The sequence below is a fragment of the Danaus plexippus genome, chromosome 25 (genome assembly GCF_018135715.1).
Source record: "Danaus plexippus chromosome 25, MEX_DaPlex, whole genome shotgun sequence".
Taxonomy (NCBI): domain Eukaryota; kingdom Metazoa; phylum Arthropoda; class Insecta; order Lepidoptera; family Nymphalidae; genus Danaus; species Danaus plexippus.
The window spans coordinates 5,632,940-5,656,141 of NC_083553.1; the positions used below are offsets into that span (position 1 = coordinate 5,632,940).

At 40.1% G+C, this 23,202-nt stretch overlaps 2 protein-coding genes and 1 long non-coding RNA gene across 10 annotated transcripts in view; 1 reads left to right on the plus strand and 2 right to left on the minus strand.

Moving 5' to 3' along the window:
- The window catches only part of LOC116775372 (protein 4.1 homolog), a 38,333-nt gene extending 23,635 nt beyond the window's left edge, over positions 1-14,698 (plus strand). Inside the window, exons 6-19 of one of the 6 annotated variants that reach the window (XM_032668264.2) lie at positions 230-382; positions 629-814; positions 1,005-1,177; positions 3,194-3,291; positions 3,760-3,828; positions 4,302-4,371; positions 4,528-4,589; positions 4,876-10,554; positions 10,681-10,896; positions 11,255-11,347; positions 12,323-12,409; positions 12,672-12,770; positions 12,918-13,028; positions 13,278-14,698. In XM_032668264.2, coding sequence (XP_032524155.2) covers positions 230-382; positions 629-814; positions 1,005-1,177; positions 3,194-3,291; positions 3,760-3,828; positions 4,302-4,371; positions 4,528-4,589; positions 4,876-10,554; positions 10,681-10,896; positions 11,255-11,347; positions 12,323-12,409; positions 12,672-12,770; positions 12,918-13,028; positions 13,278-13,349 — 7,168 coding nt within the window. In that variant the 3' untranslated portion in view covers positions 13,350-14,698. Of the gene's footprint in view, positions 1-229; positions 383-628; positions 815-1,004; positions 1,178-2,261; positions 2,389-3,193; positions 3,292-3,759; positions 3,829-4,301; positions 4,372-4,527; positions 4,590-4,875; positions 10,555-10,680; positions 10,897-11,254; positions 11,348-12,322; positions 12,410-12,671; positions 12,771-12,917; positions 13,029-13,277 lie in introns of those variants that run through there. The other 5 variants (XM_032668266.2, XM_032668265.2, XM_032668269.2 and 2 more) reach the window with 5 other exon arrangements.
- LOC133319547 (uncharacterized) lies at positions 516-2,181 on the minus strand. The gene is made up of 2 exons (XR_009753120.1): positions 1,735-2,181; positions 516-1,155 (listed from the first exon to the last, which is right to left on the minus strand). It is a non-coding gene; the product is annotated as an uncharacterized LOC133319547 (long non-coding RNA).
- LOC116775373 (pancreatic triacylglycerol lipase-like) lies at positions 13,958-22,790 on the minus strand. Of its 3 annotated transcripts, XM_032668271.2 has the most exons (9): positions 22,669-22,748; positions 22,459-22,488; positions 21,204-21,387; positions 20,726-20,819; positions 20,127-20,284; positions 19,180-19,302; positions 16,230-16,472; positions 15,477-15,657; positions 13,958-15,090 (listed from the first exon to the last, which is right to left on the minus strand). In XM_032668271.2, exons 3-9 carry the CDS (start codon positions 21,376-21,378, stop codon positions 14,940-14,942), a joined length of 1,125 nt encoding a protein of 374 aa, XP_032524162.2. In that variant the 5' UTR covers positions 21,379-21,387; positions 22,459-22,488; positions 22,669-22,748; the 3' UTR covers positions 13,958-14,939. The 3 variants fall into 3 exon arrangements, with proteins under 3 accessions (XP_032524162.2, XP_032524163.2, XP_061380462.1); XM_032668272.2 differs by lacking the exon at positions 22,459-22,488 and having other exon boundaries at positions 22,669-22,790; XM_061524478.1 differs by lacking the exons at positions 22,459-22,488; positions 22,669-22,748 and adding an exon at positions 21,558-21,854.
- Between the last annotated feature and the right edge of the window lie 412 nt (positions 22,791-23,202).

A 23,202-nucleotide genomic window follows, 5' to 3' on the forward strand; every position in this document is an offset into this window, starting at 1 on the left:
GGGAGCTAAGTGTACGAAACGATTAAGCCGTTTTCATCTAACTAACTTAGTTTGACCCGCATCTCGCGGCTTGTGCTGGCTCCTGTGTAGATGTGTCCGGACAGTAAACACACAGGCATCTAATTATTGCTTGTGTTATGTATTGTCAAGTTAATAATACAGGACTTGGATATAATCTGCGTTTTTATTAAATTTTATGACAAGATCTTAACTCTCATGCTGTAACCAGGGGTCAGACGCCAGCGGAGGCCGAGCTGAATTATCTGGAGAACGCCAAGAAGTTGGCCATGTACGGCGTCGACCTTCACCCCGCCAAGGACTCGGAGAACGTGGACATCACGCTGGGAGTCTGCTCCTCGGGACTGCTCGTCCACAGGGAGAAGTTAGTATACGTGACGGATGTACAGCTGGTGATGGAACGATAAATACTACCTGCAGGTGTTGGTTCTATAGGGAGAGAGGAGCAGAAGCTAGTGACATCTAAGGCTTTGTTAATCATTTAAATGAAACTAATATTTTCGGATTACTACGCGTCATTTTATTATTTGTTCCCTCCGCTGCGGCCGGATGTGGCCGTGTGCCGGACGGAGCATTGTGGACTCTCTCTGAACTGTCCATCGTGTTCCAGATTGCGCATAAACAGATTCGCGTGGCCGAAGATACTGAAGATCAGCTACAAGCGGCACAACTTCTACGTGAAGCTGCGGCCGGGGGAGTTCGAGCAGTTCGAGTCCACGGTCGGCTTCAAGCTGGCCAACCACCGCGCCGCCAAGAAGCTCTGGAAGACCTGCGTCGAACATCACACCTTCTTCAGGTAACCGGACTATACCGGACTGTACAGCTGGAGGCAATAATTTGGGAAATTTTATACGAAGAACTTACATAATATGTATGCTGGGTCGTAGTTCGTACTTGTGAATAGTCAAGAGAAGATTGTTTAAATAATATATCCCATAGTCGGCCAAGTTACTACCTGCCTGTATCAACACCCCCTGTTCCCGCAGGCTGCTGAGCCCGGAGCCGGTGTCTCGCAGCACGCTGTTCCCCCGCCTGGGGTCACGCTTCCGGTACAGCGGCCGCACGCTCCACGAGACGCGCAACGAGCACCCTCGGAGGACGCAGCCCACCTTCGCACGAGCTCTGTCCCACAGGAGACTGTCCTCCAGGAGCGCCGACGGTGAACATTCATATATATATATTCGCGTCTCACGCGTAACCCGGGTTTACTCTACAGATGTATATAAGCCATTTCACGAATAGTTTAGCTATAAGTTAATTATCTCAGCTACCGCCATCTACTCTGTCTATCTTCGTTGCCGTTAAGTTATTTGTGTTTCATTACAGTCATAACAATTCAGTCTTCCCTGTGTCCTAGTCTCTACACGTCACCTGTATCTAAATAGACTTCCCATCGCCGGAGGTCCTGTGAGCCAAACCAATGCTCTCTGGCAGCCGTTCCTTACTAGCGTGTGTTATTAACGTAAGCGTCACATCCAGAGTCAGTCAGAATAAACGTGACCCAACCCGGCACAGATCTATTTCCGTGGATGCGGTCACAATGAACTCGGAGCGTTTTTAAAACCTAATATATTTGTTACGAGATGCATCACACGACCTCGAGCTAGGGCATGACTCATGCTCGCTCCACAACAACGGCCACACGGACTGTATTGAACATTAATTAAAATTTTATATGTAGTCCATACCATGTGCACACCGCTCCATGAACCATACCATAGTGTGATCTATAGGCTTGTGCCACTGGCCTCGCCCGCGTCCTCATCCCGGTGTTCCCAGACGGTAAGACGCTCTCACGCGCACACGCTCTCGTAGTCGTTTACAAGACGTATTTGATTTGATTCTAAATTAATGATAGTCTGCGATCTGTGACGCGTTGAGGTGATGCAAGGGTCAATTAGCACGCGGTGAGTCATCGCCTCATCTAAAACTCTTATTACCTTTAAGATAATCTTACGAACAAACTTTTTATTTAATATCGGCAGCGTCTTATTGGATTTATATAGAAAATTGTAACTAAAAAATAGTAACATTTTCCGCCTACCGTGTTTGTTAATATTGTATGTATGTCAAGTTCATTCACAGCTCCTTAATGTAGTACTCTAAGCCCCAGACACCGAGTGTTACTAATGCTATGACTTGTTGACACGACTGTACACACTCACAAACAAAATATTTGTACGTAGCGCAGTGTTAGTAGTCGGTTATAAATAGTGTGTTCAGTCAGTCAGTGAGGAGACGCGCCCGCAGACGGTCGCGAGGCGGACGTAAAATATTAAATAAAACATATATTAATATTTTTCTCCTGTGATCTGATCACCACCTGTGACATGGTGTTCAATGACTGTTGGAGCGCTAGTTGTCCGACGCGTAAGTTGATATATATATATATATTTAAATTCTTCTGCCATTTTGATATATGAAGCTTGCTATCGGTTTTAGTGCATTTTAATACAATAATAAAATACACGTAATTAATAAATAATCATCGGACCCAGTGCTGAATATTAAAAGACGTAAATAACAAAACATATAGTAATTTGTTCCTGATGAAACCTACGCCACGGCACTGGCGGAGTACAAACATACAATATAAAAATAATGTTCGCTATTAGACGATACGCTTTCACTGTTACACGAACTGGTCGGACCATAATATTGACATTAATGTTAACATTAGAACTGACAGTCGCTACTGCGATAATATGCTTATCTAAGACATTGTTCCCGCGAGTCATTAGTGAGGACAGTAGCTTCCAAGAAACAGTTGGTCGGCACTCGGACAGCGCACATTAGACTATCTCATATCAGCTGGAGATTTAGGAGGTGACGGCACTTGAATGAACTCCAGTTAATAATATTCATTACTTAAACTTCTTAAAAAAGTTTCCGTCTCACTGAAACTACATTAAATCGACAGTAGATGGCGGTAATTGAGATATAATTCTGACAAGGATAATTTATTTATATAAAAATCGTTACTCTGTAATAAAATATCGTATACAATTAATTTGATAAACAGTGAACTTACTTGTGACTTTATAAAGGATTACAGTTTTTATTAGTTAACACAGCACACAGCTAATGAATATGTAATGGAAATCCATTATCGTTGTCAGTACTGCGCTGCCTCAGCTCGCTCGCTTAATAATAATTACAATATGTTCTACTCCAGCCTTGGCTTCGGGCGATAAGGAGGAGATGCCTCCGGAAGCTACTAAGCGTCACACGATGCCGCCCCAGCCCGCCCCGCGCCCCACGGTCAAGGACAAGGTATTTACGAGCCACACCAACCACGAACACAGCCACCCATACACACGCGCGTAACTGTTCCAAGGAACGTCCGCGTGTCCGTTAACTCTGTTTCGAACCGTCACTGTCAGTAACTGCATGTCAAAGTAATCGCTTCGAGTAACCCACATCGATATTCCCAGCGCGCCGGCTGCCGGCGGTGACCTCACACTCATACTCGTAGACATTTTGAGTAATGATATATTTTTATTTATCGCCTCACTACATCACTGTCAACATTGATCAGTGGAGGCTCCCGCTAGGTGGCGCTGTTGAATAAATTCGATGATAGTAATTTAATCTTAATATGATACTGGCTGTTGGAGTCCAGTTAATAATGAACTGTCGTCTGTACTTCAATAAACACCCTGAGCCGGCTCGTGCCGCCTCCACAGTAACCCCATGCCACCCCCTGTATAATGTCACCGTACTAAGAGCGTCCTGTGTCAGCTGCGGCGCCGCTCGGGGGGCGCGTCGTCCTCCGCCTCCTCGCTGGAGGGCGAGTACTGCGCGGACAAGGTCACCTTCACTGTCTTCACGGCTCGAGCTTTTACACTAACATTATTTTATCATCTTTTTTTTTGTTACTTTTTCTTAGGATGCATAGTATTCCTGTCGTTAGTGTCCTGCAAACCGCTGATTCTGGTTTAATTATAATCGGATATTACAAAATATATCGTCAATGTGTGCTGTATACAGCCGGTTATAATTTTACGAGAATTATCCTTAGACCATCGTCACGTGTATTAGATATTTTTATATATCTTTAGATTTTCTTTTCTGTTCTGTCAAGTTGTGTTTTTATATTTTCGTAGTATGCTAGTATTGAGCACTCATTTAGTATTATATATCACTGATTTTGTTTTCGTAGTTGTATTTAGTTTTTTATATTTTCGAAGAGCACCTAGTTTTTATGTGCATCCGTTTGCTATGTCGTCTTACTGACTACGTTTCAAAGAGGTTATACATGTATATTATCTATGTACACACAGAAGCCGCCTCCCGGCGCCGTTCGTGTGATGCCTGCGCCCGCTAGACCCAACGATACGCCCGCTGAAAACGGTCAGTAAAATAAAAATTAAATATAGAGTATTTAAATAAATAAATATACTTACCCTTTAAACCTTTGTTTTATATATTTATGGATTTTTTTACTGTAAAGATATATATCTTTTTTTTTAATCTCCTGTCATCACTAACATGCATTACAAACGCCAGGTACTGATACAACAAGCGATCCGGGGATCACGAACAACGTGGAAACCCCCAGGAAGAGCAAGGTAACGACCACTTGTATATATAAAAATTCTGTCATGTGTCCAGACCGACAGTAGACTGCAACTTAATGTCGAGAGTAGTTTCTTTGTGGATTCTGTACATATAACTGTTAGAGGCATGTTTGTTCGACTTGCACTCTATGTTTGTATACGTCGGTGATATGTTGTTAGATATTAGAGCAAAGCCTCCACGAACTTCAACTTTCATAATAGGTTTTTATCATTTTTTGGTTCAGAAATTTTTTGTTTTTAATTTATTTTTTTTCTGCCCTCATCCTCTTCCCATTAGGGAAGTTTCGGTCTATTCGGTGGCAAGAAAGAGAAGTCTCCCAAAGAAGAGAAATCGCCGAAAGAGAAGCCTCTCAAAATAAAAGAGAAATCAGATAAATCCCCCAAAAGCAAAGACAAATCTGACAAATCTCCTAAAGATAAGTCACCCAAGGACAAAGTTAAAGATCCTAAAGCTAAAGTTGCTGTTCTAGATACTTCCGATGTGGTATCGGATAATTCATTAGACAAAAGCCCAGCTAAAGATGAAAAACCGAGCTTCACTAAACCTTATGAATATACCGATACTGAAAAGAGCCCCGCGCGCAAGCCGCTTACAAAAGGCGCATTCAGTTACGACAAGGAGCCTGTGTCTGACGAGAAACAGAGAGCCTTGGACGGCGCGCAGAGCCCCGGTACGAGGAAAGCCGGTCTGGCCTTCAATTATGCCCCTGGAGAGGAGAAAAAAGTGGCGGAGAGTGCTGAGAAACGAAAAACGCCAGACGATCTCAGTAAATTAAAGACGCCAGGAATAGACTACGTACAGTCAGCAGCGTTGAAAGAAACTGCCAAATCACCAAGGTCTAACTTAATCGATCCTACTCTAGCTCTTTTGGATTCTGAAAGAGCTCACCATGAGACGCCGGTGGCGATCGCACCTGTAGCAAAGAAATCCGACAACGAAATACAGGTTGTTATCATAACTGGTAGATACAATCCGAAAACAAAGAAGTTAGATGACGCCAACGGGACCATCCTTGTCACTAAGGGAAGACTAGATAAGGCGACCAGCAAAATACAGACGGAGAAAGAACTGATAAACACTAAATCAGGTCAAATTAACTACACTGACCCCACCACCGGTAAAGAAGATGTCAAACAAGGCCATGTGGACTCTAAGACTGGCCATATATTGTTCACGTCTGGTGTCTTCGATCCTAAAACTGGCAAATTGGACCCAACGTTGGCTCAGCAGTACTGCTTCGTTGAAAAATTGGAAGACAAGGTTGGAAATAAGCCTGGCAGAGAAGTTGATTTGGTGGTCATTACAGGCAAATACGACGGTAAACATAAGAAATTAGACGCCTCTCATGGTCATGTAGAAGTGTCTAAGGCCATTGTCGCTCCAGATGGCACAGTTCACTCTAATTATGGCTTGATTGATCCGCAAAAGGGCAAAATAGACTTAATCGACGTCAAAACAGGCAAACAGGATCCTAAACAAGCCTACGTTGACCAGAAAACCGGTAATCTCTTAGTGACCACTGGTGTTCATGATCCTAAATCGGGCAAAGTTGATTCATCACTTGGTCAACAATTTAGTATTGTCGAAAAAGATGCTACGAAAGCTAACCGTGAAGTTAGATTAGTCGTAGTGACAAGTAAATATGATCTAAAGAACAAGAAATTGGAACCCTCATTCGCTCATATAGATTCAATCAAAGGAGTATTGAGCGGAACTGATGGTAAAATATACACTGAGTATGGTGTTATTGATCCCAGAACCGGTGATATACTAGTAACAGATAGTAAAACTGGAAAACAAGAAATTAAACGTGCAACTGTGGATCCTAAGACGGGAAATATTCTTTTGCTGTCTGGTGTTATTGACCCTAGGACAGGTCAACTAGATACGACACTCGGTCAACAATACAGTATTGTTGATAAACCTACCGTAAACTTTGCATCATTGCCAGGGAGAGAAGTACAAGTAGTTGCCATAACTGGTAAATATGATGCTAAAAATAAGAAACTCGACAATCCGAACGGTTTTGTAGAAACATCACAAGCCATCGTTAGCGACAAGGATAGCAAAGTTCACACAAACTTTGGAATTCTAGATCCGAATTCAGGGAAAATATATTACACAGACCCCAAAACTGGTAAAAGAGATTCGAAACAAGCTCTTCTCGATCCCAAGAATGGCAGCCTCCTGCTCACGACTGGAGTTATTGACCCGAAAACTGGTAAAACGGATTCATCTCTTGCCCAGCAACTCACTGTTGTAGACAAAGATGCGCCCCAAGGCATACGTGAAAGACAGGTGAATTTAGTAATCGTCACTTCGAAATATGACCTAAAGAATAAAAAACTTGACTTGACCAACCCCCATATTAATACCGTCACCGGTACTATTGATGATAATGACAAAGTCCATACAGAATTAGGAATTATAGATCCTGCCACGGGGCAAATTACCATTACTGACCCGGTCTCCGGAAAACAGGAAGTGAAGAAAGCAACCGTGGACTCGAAGACGGGTAACATGTTGTTGACTTCTGGTGTTATTGATCCAAACACGGGTGTCGTCGACCCAACTCTAGGACAGCAATATTCAGTTGTTAATAAACCCAAAGATACATTTGCGTCGATTCCCGGCAAAGAAGTTCAACTGGTTATTATTACAAACAAATATGATCACAAATATAAAAGACTTGATAATCCCAACGGACATATCGAGACGTCGCGGGGTATCGTTGCTGCGGACGGAAGGGTGCATTCGAATTTCGGTATTTTAGATCCTAAGACAGGTAAGATTGAGAAAGTTGATCCTGTAACAGGCAATTCGGACGTAAAGAATGCAATCGCTGATCCTAAGACAGGACATCTCATTCTTACAAGTGGTGTTGTTGACCCTAAAACAGGCAAAGTCGACACATCCTTGGCTCAACAGATCAACATTGTTGACAAGAATGCTAAACCGGTTGAAAGAGAAATTCATCTTGTCATTATTACCACTAAGTATGATCCGAGAACAAAGAAGATAGACCCAACACAAGGCACCGTAGATACGGTCAGCGGAACGGTTGGACCTGATGGTAAAATCCGAACTGAATTCGGTACAGTTGATCCAGCTACTGGTGAGATTACATTTACAGATCCAAAGACTGGTAAGCAAGATATCAAGAAAGCTCAAGTGGATCCATCTACAGGCCATATGCTGGTAACTAGCCAAGTGGTTGATCCTAAGACTGGAAAAGTAGATCCTACATTGGCACAACAGTATAGTATTGTTAATAAACCAGTTGTGGCTCATGCGAAACCTCCAGCTAAGGGTGAAGTACGTTTAGTGATAATCACAAGTAAATTCGATCCTAAATCCAAAACTGTTGACGCCGGTGCGGGAACTGTGGATGCCTCTAAGGGCTACGTTAGTGCCGAAGACGGAAAAATACACACAGACTTTGGCATTATTGATCCCAAATCTGGACAAATACTTTTCAAAGACCCCGTGACTGGAAAACAAGAACTTAAACAGGCTGACATAGACCCCAAGACTGGACATATTACTGTCACTTCATCTGTAGTTGATCCTAAAACTGGCAAGGTTGATTCATCATTCGCTCAACAATTAGTGATTGTTGATAAGCAGAATGTTATGGCTAAAGTAGTACCCCAAAGAGCTAGTGCGTCACCTGCTAGACAAACTCCCTCCCCTATTAAGACTCCTAACACTACACCTGTACACACACCATTGCAAACTCCTGTTCGCACCACTGCCCCAGTTATCGGCCATCTGCAAAAAGCTTCACCTGTTACGCCAGTGCGTGCTGTCACACCAGCCAAACCCACTTCAGCTCCTCCTGAGCCACCTCGGAGAAAAATGGTTAAAATTATGATTATCTTCACTAGACTGGATCCAAAGACGAAGAAACCTGATTTCGTCACAGCAGATGTTGAACACCTTGCAGGAGTTCTAGACCCTAACGGGTTAGTTGAAACTAAATACGGTGTTATTGATACGAAGAAGGGAAATATCGTTGTTACTGATAGTGCTGGTCAAAAATTAACAAAGGATGGTTTAATTCTAAACGAAACTGGACAAATCTTTATTAATTCTGGTGCGATTGATCCAAAAACGGGTAAAATTGATCCAAATATGGGAATGATTGTAAGTATGGCCAAACAAGACGACCCCGTAGTGGAAATAACCACAATTACTGGACCTGTAGATGCTGTAACCGGTAAAATACATATCGAGAACGGTGTTGTCGAACATACAAAGGGAAAAGTTGACGCCGAAACTGGTAACATATCTACTAAATACGGTGTCATCGATCCTGCAAATGGCGTAATATTTGTGACAGACACACTTGGAACCCAAGATGCAAAATCCATTCAGATTGATGAGAACAATGGCCAAATTACAGTAATAGGCGTTACAGATCCTAAAACCGGAAAGATCGATCCAAAACTTGGACAAGTTCTGGTTGTTGGTAGCCACATCGACCCAGTGGTAGAAGTCACGACTTTTGTTGGTAAACTTGATAATAAGAAAGGTATCATCGAACCTAAACATTCGGTCATTGAGAGTACAACGGGGCAACTTAATCCGGATAATAATATAATAAACACTAAGTATGGACAAATCGATCTTGTAAAGGGCACCGTCACTTACAATGACCCCAAAACCGGCCGATTTGAAAGCAAAGAATTCAAAGTTGACCCTGTTACCGGTCAATTTTTATTACGCAGTGGTCAAGTGAACCCGAAGTCTGGTAAACCGGACAAGGATATCGGAAGGTTGATTTGTCTCAGAATTATCCAGACTAAAGTTGACCCTGTATCCGGTAAACAAATTGTTTCCAACGATCCCAAGAACGTCAAGGTTGATCCTAAAACAAATCAAATCTGGATTGCGGGACCAAAAGACCCTCAAACAGGAGAAGTCCTTTACACGGCGGGTCAAATCGATCCCAACACGGGTTACATCATCACAATCTATGGACGTTTAGACCCTAAAACAGGAACTATCACAAGAGCGACCGACATCGACAAGGCTCTCATCAAAATAGATCCAATCAACGGTCAAATCTATACAGCCACAGGTGACGTCGACGAAGATAACGAGCCCCTCTACTCCGCATCACAAGTTGACCCCGGCTCCGGAGAAATATACACAAAACTGGGCAAAATCGATCCAAAGACTGGCAAACTAATCATAATTAGGATTTATGTTATCACTCAAAAGGACGATAAGGGTCGCGTTAAAGAACTCGATCCAAAGGAATGCACAATCGACGAAACTACGGGCAGAATCATCACAACCAAGACCGTATACGTGTATCAAATTATAGACCCGATCACTGGTGAAACTATCGACGTAGACCCAGACGATCCCAGACTGAAGGGAGCGAGGACCACGGTCACCCAGACGATGACGCTCTCGGGAAAAATAGATCCGATCACTGGCAGAATTAAGACTGAGTACGGTGACATCGATCCGGACACTGGTGACATAGATCCGAGCACAGCCGTCCGGGATCCGGTCACCGGACAGTTGATTCTACATTACTCTCAAATAGATCCATCTCATTTTGAGGACAAGAGCGGAAATTACACCATCGAAAAGGAAACCCACGACCTTCCAGCCAATATAGACATACAGACGGTCAACACGCACAAGTTCTCAACGTTCGGGAAGGACGAGAGTCCGGCCCGCGGGGACGAGCCGAAGACCTTCACGGAGTACACGACGAGCGAACACATCAGGCATCAGGGTTATGCGTCATCTACCCCCATATCCTCAAAGATCCCGATTTCGCAGCGGTCCAAAAAGACACCCACACCCCCCGTAGTCGTGAAAACTACCACCAAACAACTCCTCACCAAGAACGACGAGGGCGTCACTCACAACGTGGAACAGGAAGTCGAGCACCTGGGTACGGGAGAGGTGACCTTCTCCACACACACAAACAAGGTTCGTTTCATCCTCTACTTTCATTTCCAGTAACCCCGTTTTTTTTTGTTTTTGTTTTCCTTTGGAAGCTAAGCTTGTAACATCAATGTTGTATATAGTAAGCATGTTAGTCAAACCCCGAAATAGGCGGAAAGTTTAGAGCCGGAGGGCAAGAGCCCGTACGTGACGGCCCGGGCCGTGACCACGAGGACGGCGACCACGCACCACGACCTCGACACTAAGGCGAGGACACAACAGATGGAGGAGAAGACCGTCGCTCACACCGTCACGTCCTCCGCCACCAGGCAGGAACAGAGGGTGCTGACCCAGCAGGTCAAGACCACCGTCACCACCGGCGACCAGGTACCCCCCACACGACTCGTCCACGCCGCGCATGTACTATCATCTATCATCTATTCGGTTCGATTTACTCCATAGCGAATGGCAGCTCTTTCACGCTAACTCCCTCAAAGGGTCTCATTATAGAGTTGATACAGCTTCTCCTCATATAAAATGACATAAATCTCACATTTACCAACATCTAATATCAATGCAACTGGAAAAGCCGCCATCCCAGCATGTCGGTTATGTTCTAATTTTTTTGTTTTCTCCCCCCCTCCTCCCCCCACCGTCTCCTCCGCCCCCACCACCTCACTTCGCATGGTGTCCCGACCTGACACGCCATACATCCGACCATGACCGTGACCGACTCTAACACTAGCTGACGAGAAGAGGCTCTCAAAGTTCACTCAGCAGCGGCGACTCCGGCACCCCCATAGACCTCGACGAGGGCTCCGAAGGACACTACTACACCGTGAGTATACGGACACCACACGCCCTCACTGACACAACATTACATCGTAACAATTAAAACTCAAATATTAAATATGCCACGGCAACATCACAGACGCGAGACGTTCCACATTCAGCCTCCAGCCTCGTTCAATTTGAATTCTAATGTAATTATAAGTCAATACTCCTCTAACTGTTAAACCCTAACTATACGAGCATCACATCGCCCACACGCCACCAGCACTCGGCGCTATCATGTGTGACATTAGCTAACAAGTCGAACCCGACGGCAACGTCCTGACCGGTCAGGTCAGACAATACGCGTGGAAGTTCTGATGAGGTCATGGTTAGTCTAGATCCTTAGCGCGTGTCGCCTGCCGAGTGCGTTATGCGATGTAAGTGTTAATATTGTTTCCTTCCACAGGTGGTATGTGTGGTTGTGTTTGCGCTGCATCTTGCATTGCAGACTCGGCATGCTTTCCGTATTATAATATAAATATTAAATATTGTGTTCAGTGTGTATATAGATTTCTTTTTTTTATAATTTAGTCTGACGTTTTTTTTAATTGCAACATTTAACAGTTTAATTCACGAGGTCAGTTTAATTAGCACGTTGTTGAGTTTGTTGTTCGTGAATGTGACGGTTGGCACGTCTGTCTGTGCATGAGTCTGTTTTAGAACAGTGTTGTATTTATATATGATAATAATGCAGGTTGGTCCTTGTTATATATTACATTAGAAAAAAATAAATGTTTATCGTATATCAAAACCGAAGAGTAAATTTAAGTTGTACCATTTAATTGATCAAATAATTTATCCAAATTAAATGAAACTTATACTTTTTAATACAAATATTAGTTGTATTTTAATGAACACCCGCGACAGTCTGAGCTCTCATTATCTAATTGAGTTTAAAATAGTGAAAATGTTAAATGAAGTATAATTAAAATTTTCTTTATAATATTTCTTAATAAACATGTGATGTGTTTAACTCCAGGCTCCTGGGTCCTACACCACCACCACCACCAGCTCAGCCGTGGGGAACGCTCCGTTCGGAGGAGTGCTGCACTCGGCCAGCGCTAGGGTGAGGGGAATAAAGATCAATAACACGTTACTGATATATTTACGCGCACACGCACACACACACCCAAACACACACACACACACACACATGCACACACGCAAGCACACACACAGACGCACACATACATACACACATATATGCATAAAAAGTTTCGTCTAACATTTTACATATATCATAATTGACAAAGAAATAAATACATGAACATTATTCTGATTCATCATACTGTATGTACCTATAATATGACGTATGTGTAATGTTCCAGATGACCTCCTCCCCTCCGCCCCCCTCCCCTCCGGCCGAGGGGGAGGTGGTCTCCTCGCAGACCATCAGCTCCAAGACACGCACCGTGGAAACCATCACAGTAAGAACGCATACACTCACCAACAGATATATAATAATGAGGAGAACCATTTGTAGCGGCCTAGTCCGCGAATATTGGTTGTCTGTGTGTGTGTCGGTCACACAACATCTCACGGATGCTATGAAATGCTAAATGTAACTGTTTCAGTACAAGACGGAACGCAACGGCGTGGTGGAGACGCGCGTGGAGCAGAAGATCACCATACAGTCGGACGGAGACCCCATCGACCACGACCGGGCGCTGGCCGAGGCCATACAGGTACGCGCACGCGCCCGCTGCGGGTCGGAAGCGGCCGGCGCGGATCGTGTGCTTACTGCGCTTTGTAGGAACACCAAACAACAGTTGGCTGTGTTAAGTCACGTGACATAGATGTCGCCCACGGCTCGCAGCTCTCAATGATAACTACTCACAATACAGGCGTCATATATTTTAGTTTATTGACAGCAGAGAAATCGCAAGCTCCTATATGTTGCATTTAATATCTTAATGGTGGCTCGTGTTCATCAGGAGGCGACCGCCATGAACCCGGACATGACGGTGGAGAAGATAGAGATCCAGCAGCAGAGCACCCAGCCGTAACGAGGCCGGCGACCCACGACCCGCCGCGGCGCGGGCGGACACACGCGTCTGCGAATGATTACTATTAAGTTTATAATATTATGTTATGTACCGCCGCGACGCGCGCTCGGCGCTTTGTTCATGTTAAGAGATCGATCACAGTTATTGTAACACGAGTAATGTGCGGAGGATTTTTTTAAAATATATTTACCGTTTTTATATGTAAGCTTAAGCTGACTGCGGCTTGCAGGGAGTCGGTGTTGCCATAGCGGAGAAACAAAGTGTTCGTTACTTGGAGGGTATTCTAAAATTTTTCTATTTAGCTTTAAAAAATATGTCACACGAGGTAGACCACCGTTATTTAGAATATATATAAATATTTTCTCTACAATCTCAAATTGCGGGACTGAATGTTGAAGTCGCTCGGCACCAAACCTTATCCATAATGTATTTGATGTAAGTACATCCTCTGTCAGATCCCCACTTCGTATTTACTGTTACAAAAAAAAATATTCTTATATAGCGTATTTAATGGATTACGTCTTCATAGTGTACCTTACAGTAGGATTACGTACGGAATAAAAAAAATGACAGCTGAAAAGAACTTTGACAGCATTTTTGGCGGGAACTTACGATTGGGTTTGTCGTGCAATCGGGACCTTAGTATATAGTGATATATTTACGCCACGTTGCTAACTGTTTGTAATATTTGTCACCGGTTCGGTGCTATCTAGTGTTTAGGACGTGTTAGTGTCGTACGGCGCGTCTCGGGCGGCGGGGCCGGACAGCTCGGCAGCGCGGCCCGGCCGGTGTTTGTGTCGCCCGAGGCCAGAACGCATTTCCATAATCTCTAAGATATCGAAGCTTACCGATGACACGGCGCACCGCTTGGGAACTACATGTTTGATATTTATTAAGTTTTCCAGCACACCGGCGGCGTCGCGACCGGACATTCCAAGCTGAGGCCAGCGTAGTCTGTTTGATGATATGTCATACTGAGCGGGCGGCGCTCGCACTGAGCACAAACTAACACACTATCCTCTCGGCCGACGCCGCGCGTGCGGTGTGACGGATGTACAATTACTTTGTAGGTTTTAAGTTAATGTTACTGATTGTGAATCAGATGGATATTATTTTCCCTTTTTTTATATTAATGTGACATTTTATTTATATGTAAGTCTCTCAGGATAGCGTTAGTCGCGAGAGCACCTTAGAGACCGCCAGCTCTATGTCTATGGTTTACTGTGTCTCTCTCGTCTCGTCCCTATATTTATTGAAGATGTTTATTTTTGTAAGAGTCCCTTTCCGTATTATTTTATATTTAACGAAGTTATGACGAACAGATATTACAATAAAGATGCTTTGTTTCATTTCTGTCTCTTTATTTATTATACAAACTATATAATGTTTTTACAAATGGATAATTTATGAGGAAATTATAATTATTTTTTCCTCAACAATACAAAATATCTTGAAGATCCAACGACATAAATACGCTTCATTATTTGTACAAATAAGTTATAATTATCTTAAACAGATCTAGTCAAAAATCATTTTTTTATACCATACTTCAACTAAAGCCACACATGTCATTATGAGCAGGTCATTGACCTATCCAAACAGCGTGTCTTGTATATTCTTGACGATGCCGTCGTTATTCTTATACTTGAGTCCGTCCTCGCCGAGGGTGAAGGGGTAGTCGCCGCTGGTCTGGAGGTAGAACTTACCCCTAGCGCTCGGCTCGGCTGCGAGGCCCATGTAACTGAAGCGGATGGTTAGTAAGGATGTGGGTAAACGTGGATCATGAACAGCGACATCTATTGTGCATAACCTGGAGTCCCTGACTCGATAACATGCACTATCACCCACAGAGGGAAAGTACCAAAACACTTAAGAATACCACATGCCAAAGCATTTATTTCACAGCAAAGACTCATTAAATTAAAGAGTCAGGGTTGAATTGTTTTGTACACATTTCATACATTATGTATCTCTCATTTTCATTTTTATAAGAAATATTTAAATTCCAGTACACAACTTGCTTTATTAAAGACTTTATGAAATAAACTGTTGTGTTTTAAAATAGACCATTCGTCACTCAAAATAAACTAACTAGCTAAATTTTAAGTTAGTTATTCTCTAGCTGACCTGATCTCATTTCCACACCTCCCTTTCTTGAATTCCTCCCAGCTGTTACACTTAACAGCTGGGAATGCCCTCGGTCTAGTGACGGAAGCTCCGTACAGCCTCCAAGCGTATGAGTGAGAACACGTCTGGAACACGCAAGACGGCTGCTGGGATCCACCATTGGGGTAGTAATCGGCGTGACCTGGGGATTAGAGAATAAACATTGGGTGATATCACCGTCCTACAAGCTAATTTCACCAGGATAAGATATCTTCATGGTAGAATATACCAGCTATTATGAAGAAGCCTCAGTGGTTAGGATGCTGTTATATAAAAACTTTATTTCCGTGTGAATATTTCGTTTCTCAAAATATTTGATACTATTAAATCTAAAAAAAAATATAGTGCGTGGATTCCCTCTGCGCGGAAGAAGTGAAACTTCGTAATTGTACATAATTCTTATTCACTAATTTGAAACTTAAATATTACTCTATTAAATTATGTGTCCCAAATCAAACTAAAAAACAATGAATATTATAAATAAATTAATATAGAACAACAAATATATATTTCAGCTAATTTCACAACGCTCACAATTTACTTCGCTGCATAGCAAGAATACCATGCGTATGTGCTTGAAACACTCTTTCTCTCTCCTACTTTCTACATTTGTGTATCTCTCTCTCTCTCTCTCTCTCTCTCTCAGCGTAATACATTTAACGCAGCCTAGTTGGAAGTCGCAAAAGAAGTTTCACGTCAAAAGTATAAACTGACCGACAGCCTCCTTAATTCCATACACTCCCGAGTCGGTGTGTATGACGTCCACGAAGTCTGCATCCGATTCCTTGAGTCTCAAATCCGGGTCCACATGTGTGAAGCACGGCCCGGCCGGGTCTAGACCGGTTATCCGCCCGATTCGTGACCCGGTTAAGTTGTAGAACGTTTTCCCGATGAACCCGGCGATATGCGCTCCAAGACTGTGCCCCACCAGGTGAATTTTCTTAGGATCCTGGCCATCTGTAACGTATTCACAGTAAATAGTTGATGCACTAACTACGAGTTCGCATCGTTAAACTAACAACTACCATTTTCGAGTTCTTTATTTATAAAACGTCGCACTTTATAGTATCGAAGTAAGAATATAAACGATAACATGATAACTACCCGTATTGAGTCTGAAAGTAAAAATCTGAACAATAAAGTTTATTGATAAGTCGTTGAAAAGTTTTGTCACTTTAATTAATTAAAGTGTTCAATTGATATAATCTGTAGGATTATGATTACATATGTTTGTAATTTTATTGTCATATTTTAAGAAAAGAATATTATTTTTACACTAACTGAACATCGCAGGCTTAGGTAAAGCGGAACAGATTTTCTGCTCATTACAACATGTACTTATTAAAACATCAGTAAATTAACTCACAATAACATAATATAGAACGTATCTTTATACAGGTAATTGTGTTTTTTATGGACTCGTTTCATCGCGTGTTTGTAAACGTGTCTTACAATGTCTATTGTCGAGTAATTTCCCGCCATGTTGACATTACTCTAGATTCTAAAAACATATCCCATTGAAGACTATCGAGTGATACTGTAGGAGGCATGTAATACACTAAATGTATTATTGTATATTTATTTATTAGACCTGCATCGAATGACAGCTTTCTTATCGGAAAAAAAAAATGGAAGAAAATCGAATATATCCATCGATTTATTGTTAATGTACTTAGTTATTAATAATATTACTATTATTATTACTAGTGGTGCCTCCAACTTTATCCACGTAAAATGTATATTTTTTATTTCTATAAAATAAATTAAATTTCTACAACGAAAGTTGGTAAACCAAGTAAGTAAGTAAGTACTATAAATTGTTTAGGCAAGTAGGTAAAATTTTTTTAACGCATTTTGGTGTATGCCACTTATGTGCAAACATTAAGCAATATTTCAATTTCGTCGGGAGCTAAGTACACATTAAAATTGCATATACATTGCAAGTAGATAAAAGCTTTTTTTATACGACTACCTATAAATCAGGTGACACCCCTATAGTCCCTTTATTATCTCTTGACTGACTGCATCGTCCCTATTTATTAAATATAGCGTTCCTATTGACCAATTATACGACTTAAAGAGCTCTTGATTTGTACTTACATTATGTTATAAAGGCTCCAGAATATACTCAAACGACGAAAATATTTGTTATGATACCAATTTAACTAGAAGAACAATGAAACCGTTTAAAATTAAACACACTTCGTTAGCAGGTAATTCAATCACGAACCTTTAGAATGTTGTTTTGACATTTTTTTATTAACTTCACGTTAAATAAAAGTTACGAGTCCAAAAAATAAATATGATATATACTTGTCATTTTATAGGCTATGGTTAATCATTTGTCAGAATTATTGTCATGGTAATTTAAATCCCAATTTTTACCTATTCACCCCACGATCCCTATACACCCCGTTTGACGGTACTTCTTGTAATGTCAGCTTTATGACATTGACAGTCCATTCAAAATAAGTCCAGCTTTTTCAGGAATGAGCCGAAACAAACAACATGGACAAAAAAAAAAACGACAAATATTGTAAAAAATACTTTGATATACGTATGTGCCATTAATGCATCCATAGCTATTTAGCAAAAAAAGGATCAATCTGTTTTAGAGAGAAGGCGAAATAACGACAAAAATTAAAAACAATGGCGGCTATACGTATAATAAGACTTGAGAGAATAATTTAATTGTTCAAACAGACACTCAAATTTTGTTTGTTTAACAATAAAAGTCCCTTTACAATTACACATAATATGTAGTTTATTTTTTTGACCGTGTCAGTCCTCATTGCGTTGATTATAAAAACCTCTTTCTGTTCCGGATTTATCTAAAAAATAGTTGCGTAATTATCAAGTTAATTTAACAATAATGTTTGTTGGAAGCAATTTATACGAACTATCAATACTTCTTAGGAACTTCATGAATAATACAACACACGATCTCACACTGACGGTTCGTGGTTTTAGTCTTTTTTTAGTAAAATAATTAAAATGTCACTACTGTTTTAAACACGAAAGAATGTCTACATGTTAGTAGCTAGAAATATTTGAATGTTTTTAACTCTTTCAAAAACTGCATAACGCTTTTTGATGAAATTTTACAGTAATGTTGCTCAGACATCTCGATAAGACAGGCAGTAACTTACTCATAACAGTTGTGTTGTGTACGAACTTGTATGGCACATACTATTTCTTTTTTGAGGCATTAGGCATACTTTTATAGTGGGAAATATTTTGTTCGGAATTCAGAATATTTTTTTTCTTTTACGTATCTTACACATCGATAGAAATTCATGAATCTATGTGGATTGTGATAGAGTTTTCTTAGTGTTACAACTGCTTAAGGTTTGAAAATTTAGTTGAATCATAAAAAAAGTTCTAAATGTTAAGGTGGAAATTGGATGCTGGACGTGCTTTTGATAAACCCAAACAATGTACTGAGATAGAAGCGCGCCTTTCACAAACGAGGCCGAGTGCAATGTATTTGACGGAGTTAGAATGTGTTCATAACTATTTTTGTTTTTGTTCTGAGCAAAAACTTCATGACTATAATGAGTTCCTTCTTCCGTGTTCTATTAATTTGAAACTGTCATTTTTTTTATATGCCTAAGATTAATATAGCTTTATTTATTAATATTTAGCATTATTTTACTAAACTCACGTTGGACCATAGCCGCCAGCACGTGACCGATTCTCTCCCCTATGAATCGGACGTATGTGGACGCACGCAAGTACAGCCAGCGGATGAGGGAGCTGCCGTCCAGGGCGACCACTCGCGAGTGGCCTAGGGTACAACAATAAAAATACTTCATTATTAATGATAACAGAGTCTTGTCTTTAGTGACAAGTTTGCGATTGTTAAGAAAATCATCGACACGAACTGGATTCGAACCCAGGACTCCCGGCGCTCTCTGTATATGAGAGATAGTTTTATTTTACTGAATATACGTTCATATAAATATTGAAAACGTAATGATTTATAACGATAGAGGAATAGTCGAGCAACTCTTTATAACAACTAGAAGGTAACAATGTTAATTTGTACGGTTTTTTTATAAAATATATATAATTTTATAGAAAATGTAGTCACAGTATCAACATAAGCGGTGATTCAGGATACGGATTAGTTTTAGCGTCTAGTCGGAGCTTGTGAGACGACGAGAGAATTGTAATTATGCTCGGTTTTTCCTTGATGATGCGCTAAGTGATTTATATAAACGCTATCAGCATAAATAACTTACATTCATTATATAATTAATCGTATTATACAAAGATACACTACAGCTTGTACCAAAAAATTGTTGAGATAAGTTATTTGTTTTAGATCATAATTTGCAACTAGTGAACGGCTAAAATCAAAAGTAACACTGATATAAGTGCTAGTAAAAAAATATATAATTTTTAGTTTATTGACGAATTCGATGAAAATCGAATTATATTTTATGAAGAAAAAAACGGTTTCAGATAATGGTTTTTATCGGCGCCGGCACATAAACCTGAGGACGGAAACTTAATCGGAGGCTTAAAAATATGTTTATCGGCCTGTAATACTCATGAGTGACATTCATTAATTTATATACCTGTCCATGATTGTCCTGGACCACTCACCGTTACCCAAGTAAGCCTCGCTGATGTTCCCGAAGCTGTCCTTACTCGGGTCGTCAGTGAAGCCGTGTGCGAACAACACCAGCTCCTGCGCGCCCTCTGACGAGCGAGCTTGGAGCGCCTCCACCACATACGTCATGTTTATTATAGCTGTCACCAACCTGGAGAATTGCGGACAGAATTATAAATAGCAGAACTCCTTGGCCCGCACTCCATGAGCGTTGGAATAAAAAAATATAAGACAACCACACTTAATTTGGTAATTTAATCGCGATGTTTACTTTGCTAAACAATACAAACAAGTCTTTTAGAAGATGCTGAATACTATTCCTATCAGTTTGAATACAGACATTTGTACATTCCTACAATGTGTAATTTCCTGCATATATTATAAATTTCTGACATAAAAACCAACCTTACTTTCAAGCCATTGACTTTTAAGTGCCCTTAACCTCAAATTAAATAAGTTCATGTTACATTAATGTTAACCAAATCTGGCAACTTTGGACCGTTTTTGTACATGTATAATTTATCACTTCGTAACATTTAACTGTTCTCCCTCGCTTGAAGCATAGCTTCTAGTAGATAATATTGTGAGTTACTTAGATCTATAAACGATGGTGAGTCCGTTGAGGTCCGGTTCACTCTCTTGAAGTTGTTCGTACGACACTCCCAGCAGCTTCTTCACGTGTTTACCTTCACAGATACAATGTAATCATGTTGATATATGCTACTAAACAACTTACACGAATTCATAATGAACTTCAATGCTGATTGCAATAAAACGTAACTAGACAACTAATTAAACAACTCGTGAAGGTAGGAGGTTGTTGTTAGTGGAATTTTCGGTTAGTTTCTCTTTATCCTTGTGATACATTTGAATGATTTAAAATATATGTTCAATTTAAACGTCTTCAATCTTTATAGTTACATGACAACGTTAAGGCTGGAACCGTCCACATGTTGCGAATGTTATAAATGATATTTAATTAGATGGTGTGACTAAATATTGTCTTAGTAGGAAGTTAACACGTAAGAACTGAAATATGTTTGATGTTGAGCTTGTCGTTGAAAGCTCACACTGCGAGGATCCAATGAAAGCGATGCTCTCGTCAATCGGTTGTTTCACAGCCTGCACCTCCTTCTGCAGCGCCCGGCCGAGGAAGTCCACGACGTTTGTCCCGTTCTGGAGACTCTGGGCTGCCGTCATGAACATGGCTATTTGAGACACGACCAGGGAGAGTATACCTCGCATGTCGAAGCCCTATATAATAAAATGTCTTAGTATAAATATGGAATGTTGAGGGGCACTGGGACTTGAGCCATAACAAAAGTGTATAATTATTGACAAAAAATATAATAAACAAAGATATCAGTTTATTTATAAATAGCTTTTTATTAATCAATAACCTATAATGTGCCTCACATACTAACCAATTAATACACTCGTCAAGTAATCAACATTTTGAGAACAATTCAGCAATACAGATATATATTTATGTCAAGTGCAAGAAGCGAAAACTGCACAAAATAAAAACACACACAAGCAAACATAGACACACACGCACGCACACACACACGCAAGTCAGACCTCCATAACGTTTGGAAACATATTTGTCATATTACTTGAATGATCCCCCATCAGTAGGCTGAAATATTAGACATTACATTAAAAATATACTTTCCATACCATCCTTATTAATTAATTAATTTATATTATTAAAGCAATGACTCCTAAAAATAAGATATACGGGTAGGTACATGAATAGTCAAGAGACGTGAAAATTTCATATAAAAATAAAAAAACTGTGAGTGGCGTGAAATTAAATTAATTCCTTAACTAATTAATGCATATTTATTAACACTATTGTATTATATTAATAAACATATTAAAAATTCTTCATGAATTTACGTTTAGCATTAGGCACTTCTAGTTTATTGTCACTTCAAAGAAACGATGTTTATAATAAATTAAAAATACTCAAGTTTTAAATCCTAATTATTTAAGCTGAGCTGTTAACAAAGTTAATATAATTTCTTTCAGAACCATAAAAATTTATCTAGTGCTGTCGGCGACCATTTTTCATGAGTTTTCATTCATTTAATTGTGAATCTAAACATTACTATTAAGTCCTATTAATTGTAACTGTGACACGTGAGGTCGAACCGAAGGCGAGCTGGTGGTTTTATAGGAAATTAATCATATCATTTCAATGTTAACCTTTAGTCCTCGTTCTGAATCGATGTGGACCGAAAAGGGCCTCATGAGTGGATAAAATGAATAATATATCAGTAAAGATTTTAACGATATACAAAAGAAACAAATTAAACTTACCTTTCTTATGTACGTTTACTGAAAACAGCTCTACCGATATAAAATTAAATAAAAATTAAATATTTTTTACGAATTAAACAACAATATTATTCACAAGCGACTTTTTTCATTTACAATTAGGGCACTGAATTCTAATTGAAGAATTAACAAATTTAACAGCAAGGTGCAGGAGGAACCGGTTTTTTATAGCGGATGTTAGACTAACATAACTTTTTCTGTGTTTATGTCATGTGCTGTATCACGAACTGATGGTGGAGGCGGCACGGCTTATATAAATACGCAAAGGTTTTAACAGCCGACCACACAAGTTTTGATTTGAGCTTACACCGTCCGTATTACATTCATTTGATATTGTTCATTGAAATACTACACATGTTTAATAATGTTGTACGAATAAAATTATGCATTAATTGAAACTATAAATTTAATTACGAGCGTTTAACGACTGAGATTAACAAAAGAAAATTTACATTAAAACTTTTTCTTATTGAAGGAACTAAAACTGAAAAGAAAAAAATCATAATTGATGGTATTTCTTCATAAAATATTATTGTTTATGAATAAATTGTGTTTTTCTGTCTAACATTTGTTAATTAGATGATTGAAATGAAAACTATTTTAATATTTCCCATAAATAAAAAAATAAGGCTAAACAAAGATACGTAAAAAAAAGAAAAATTTATTTTGTCATTATTCAAGAATTTTTCAAAATGTTTGCTCCAGTTTATTTATACTAAACAAATT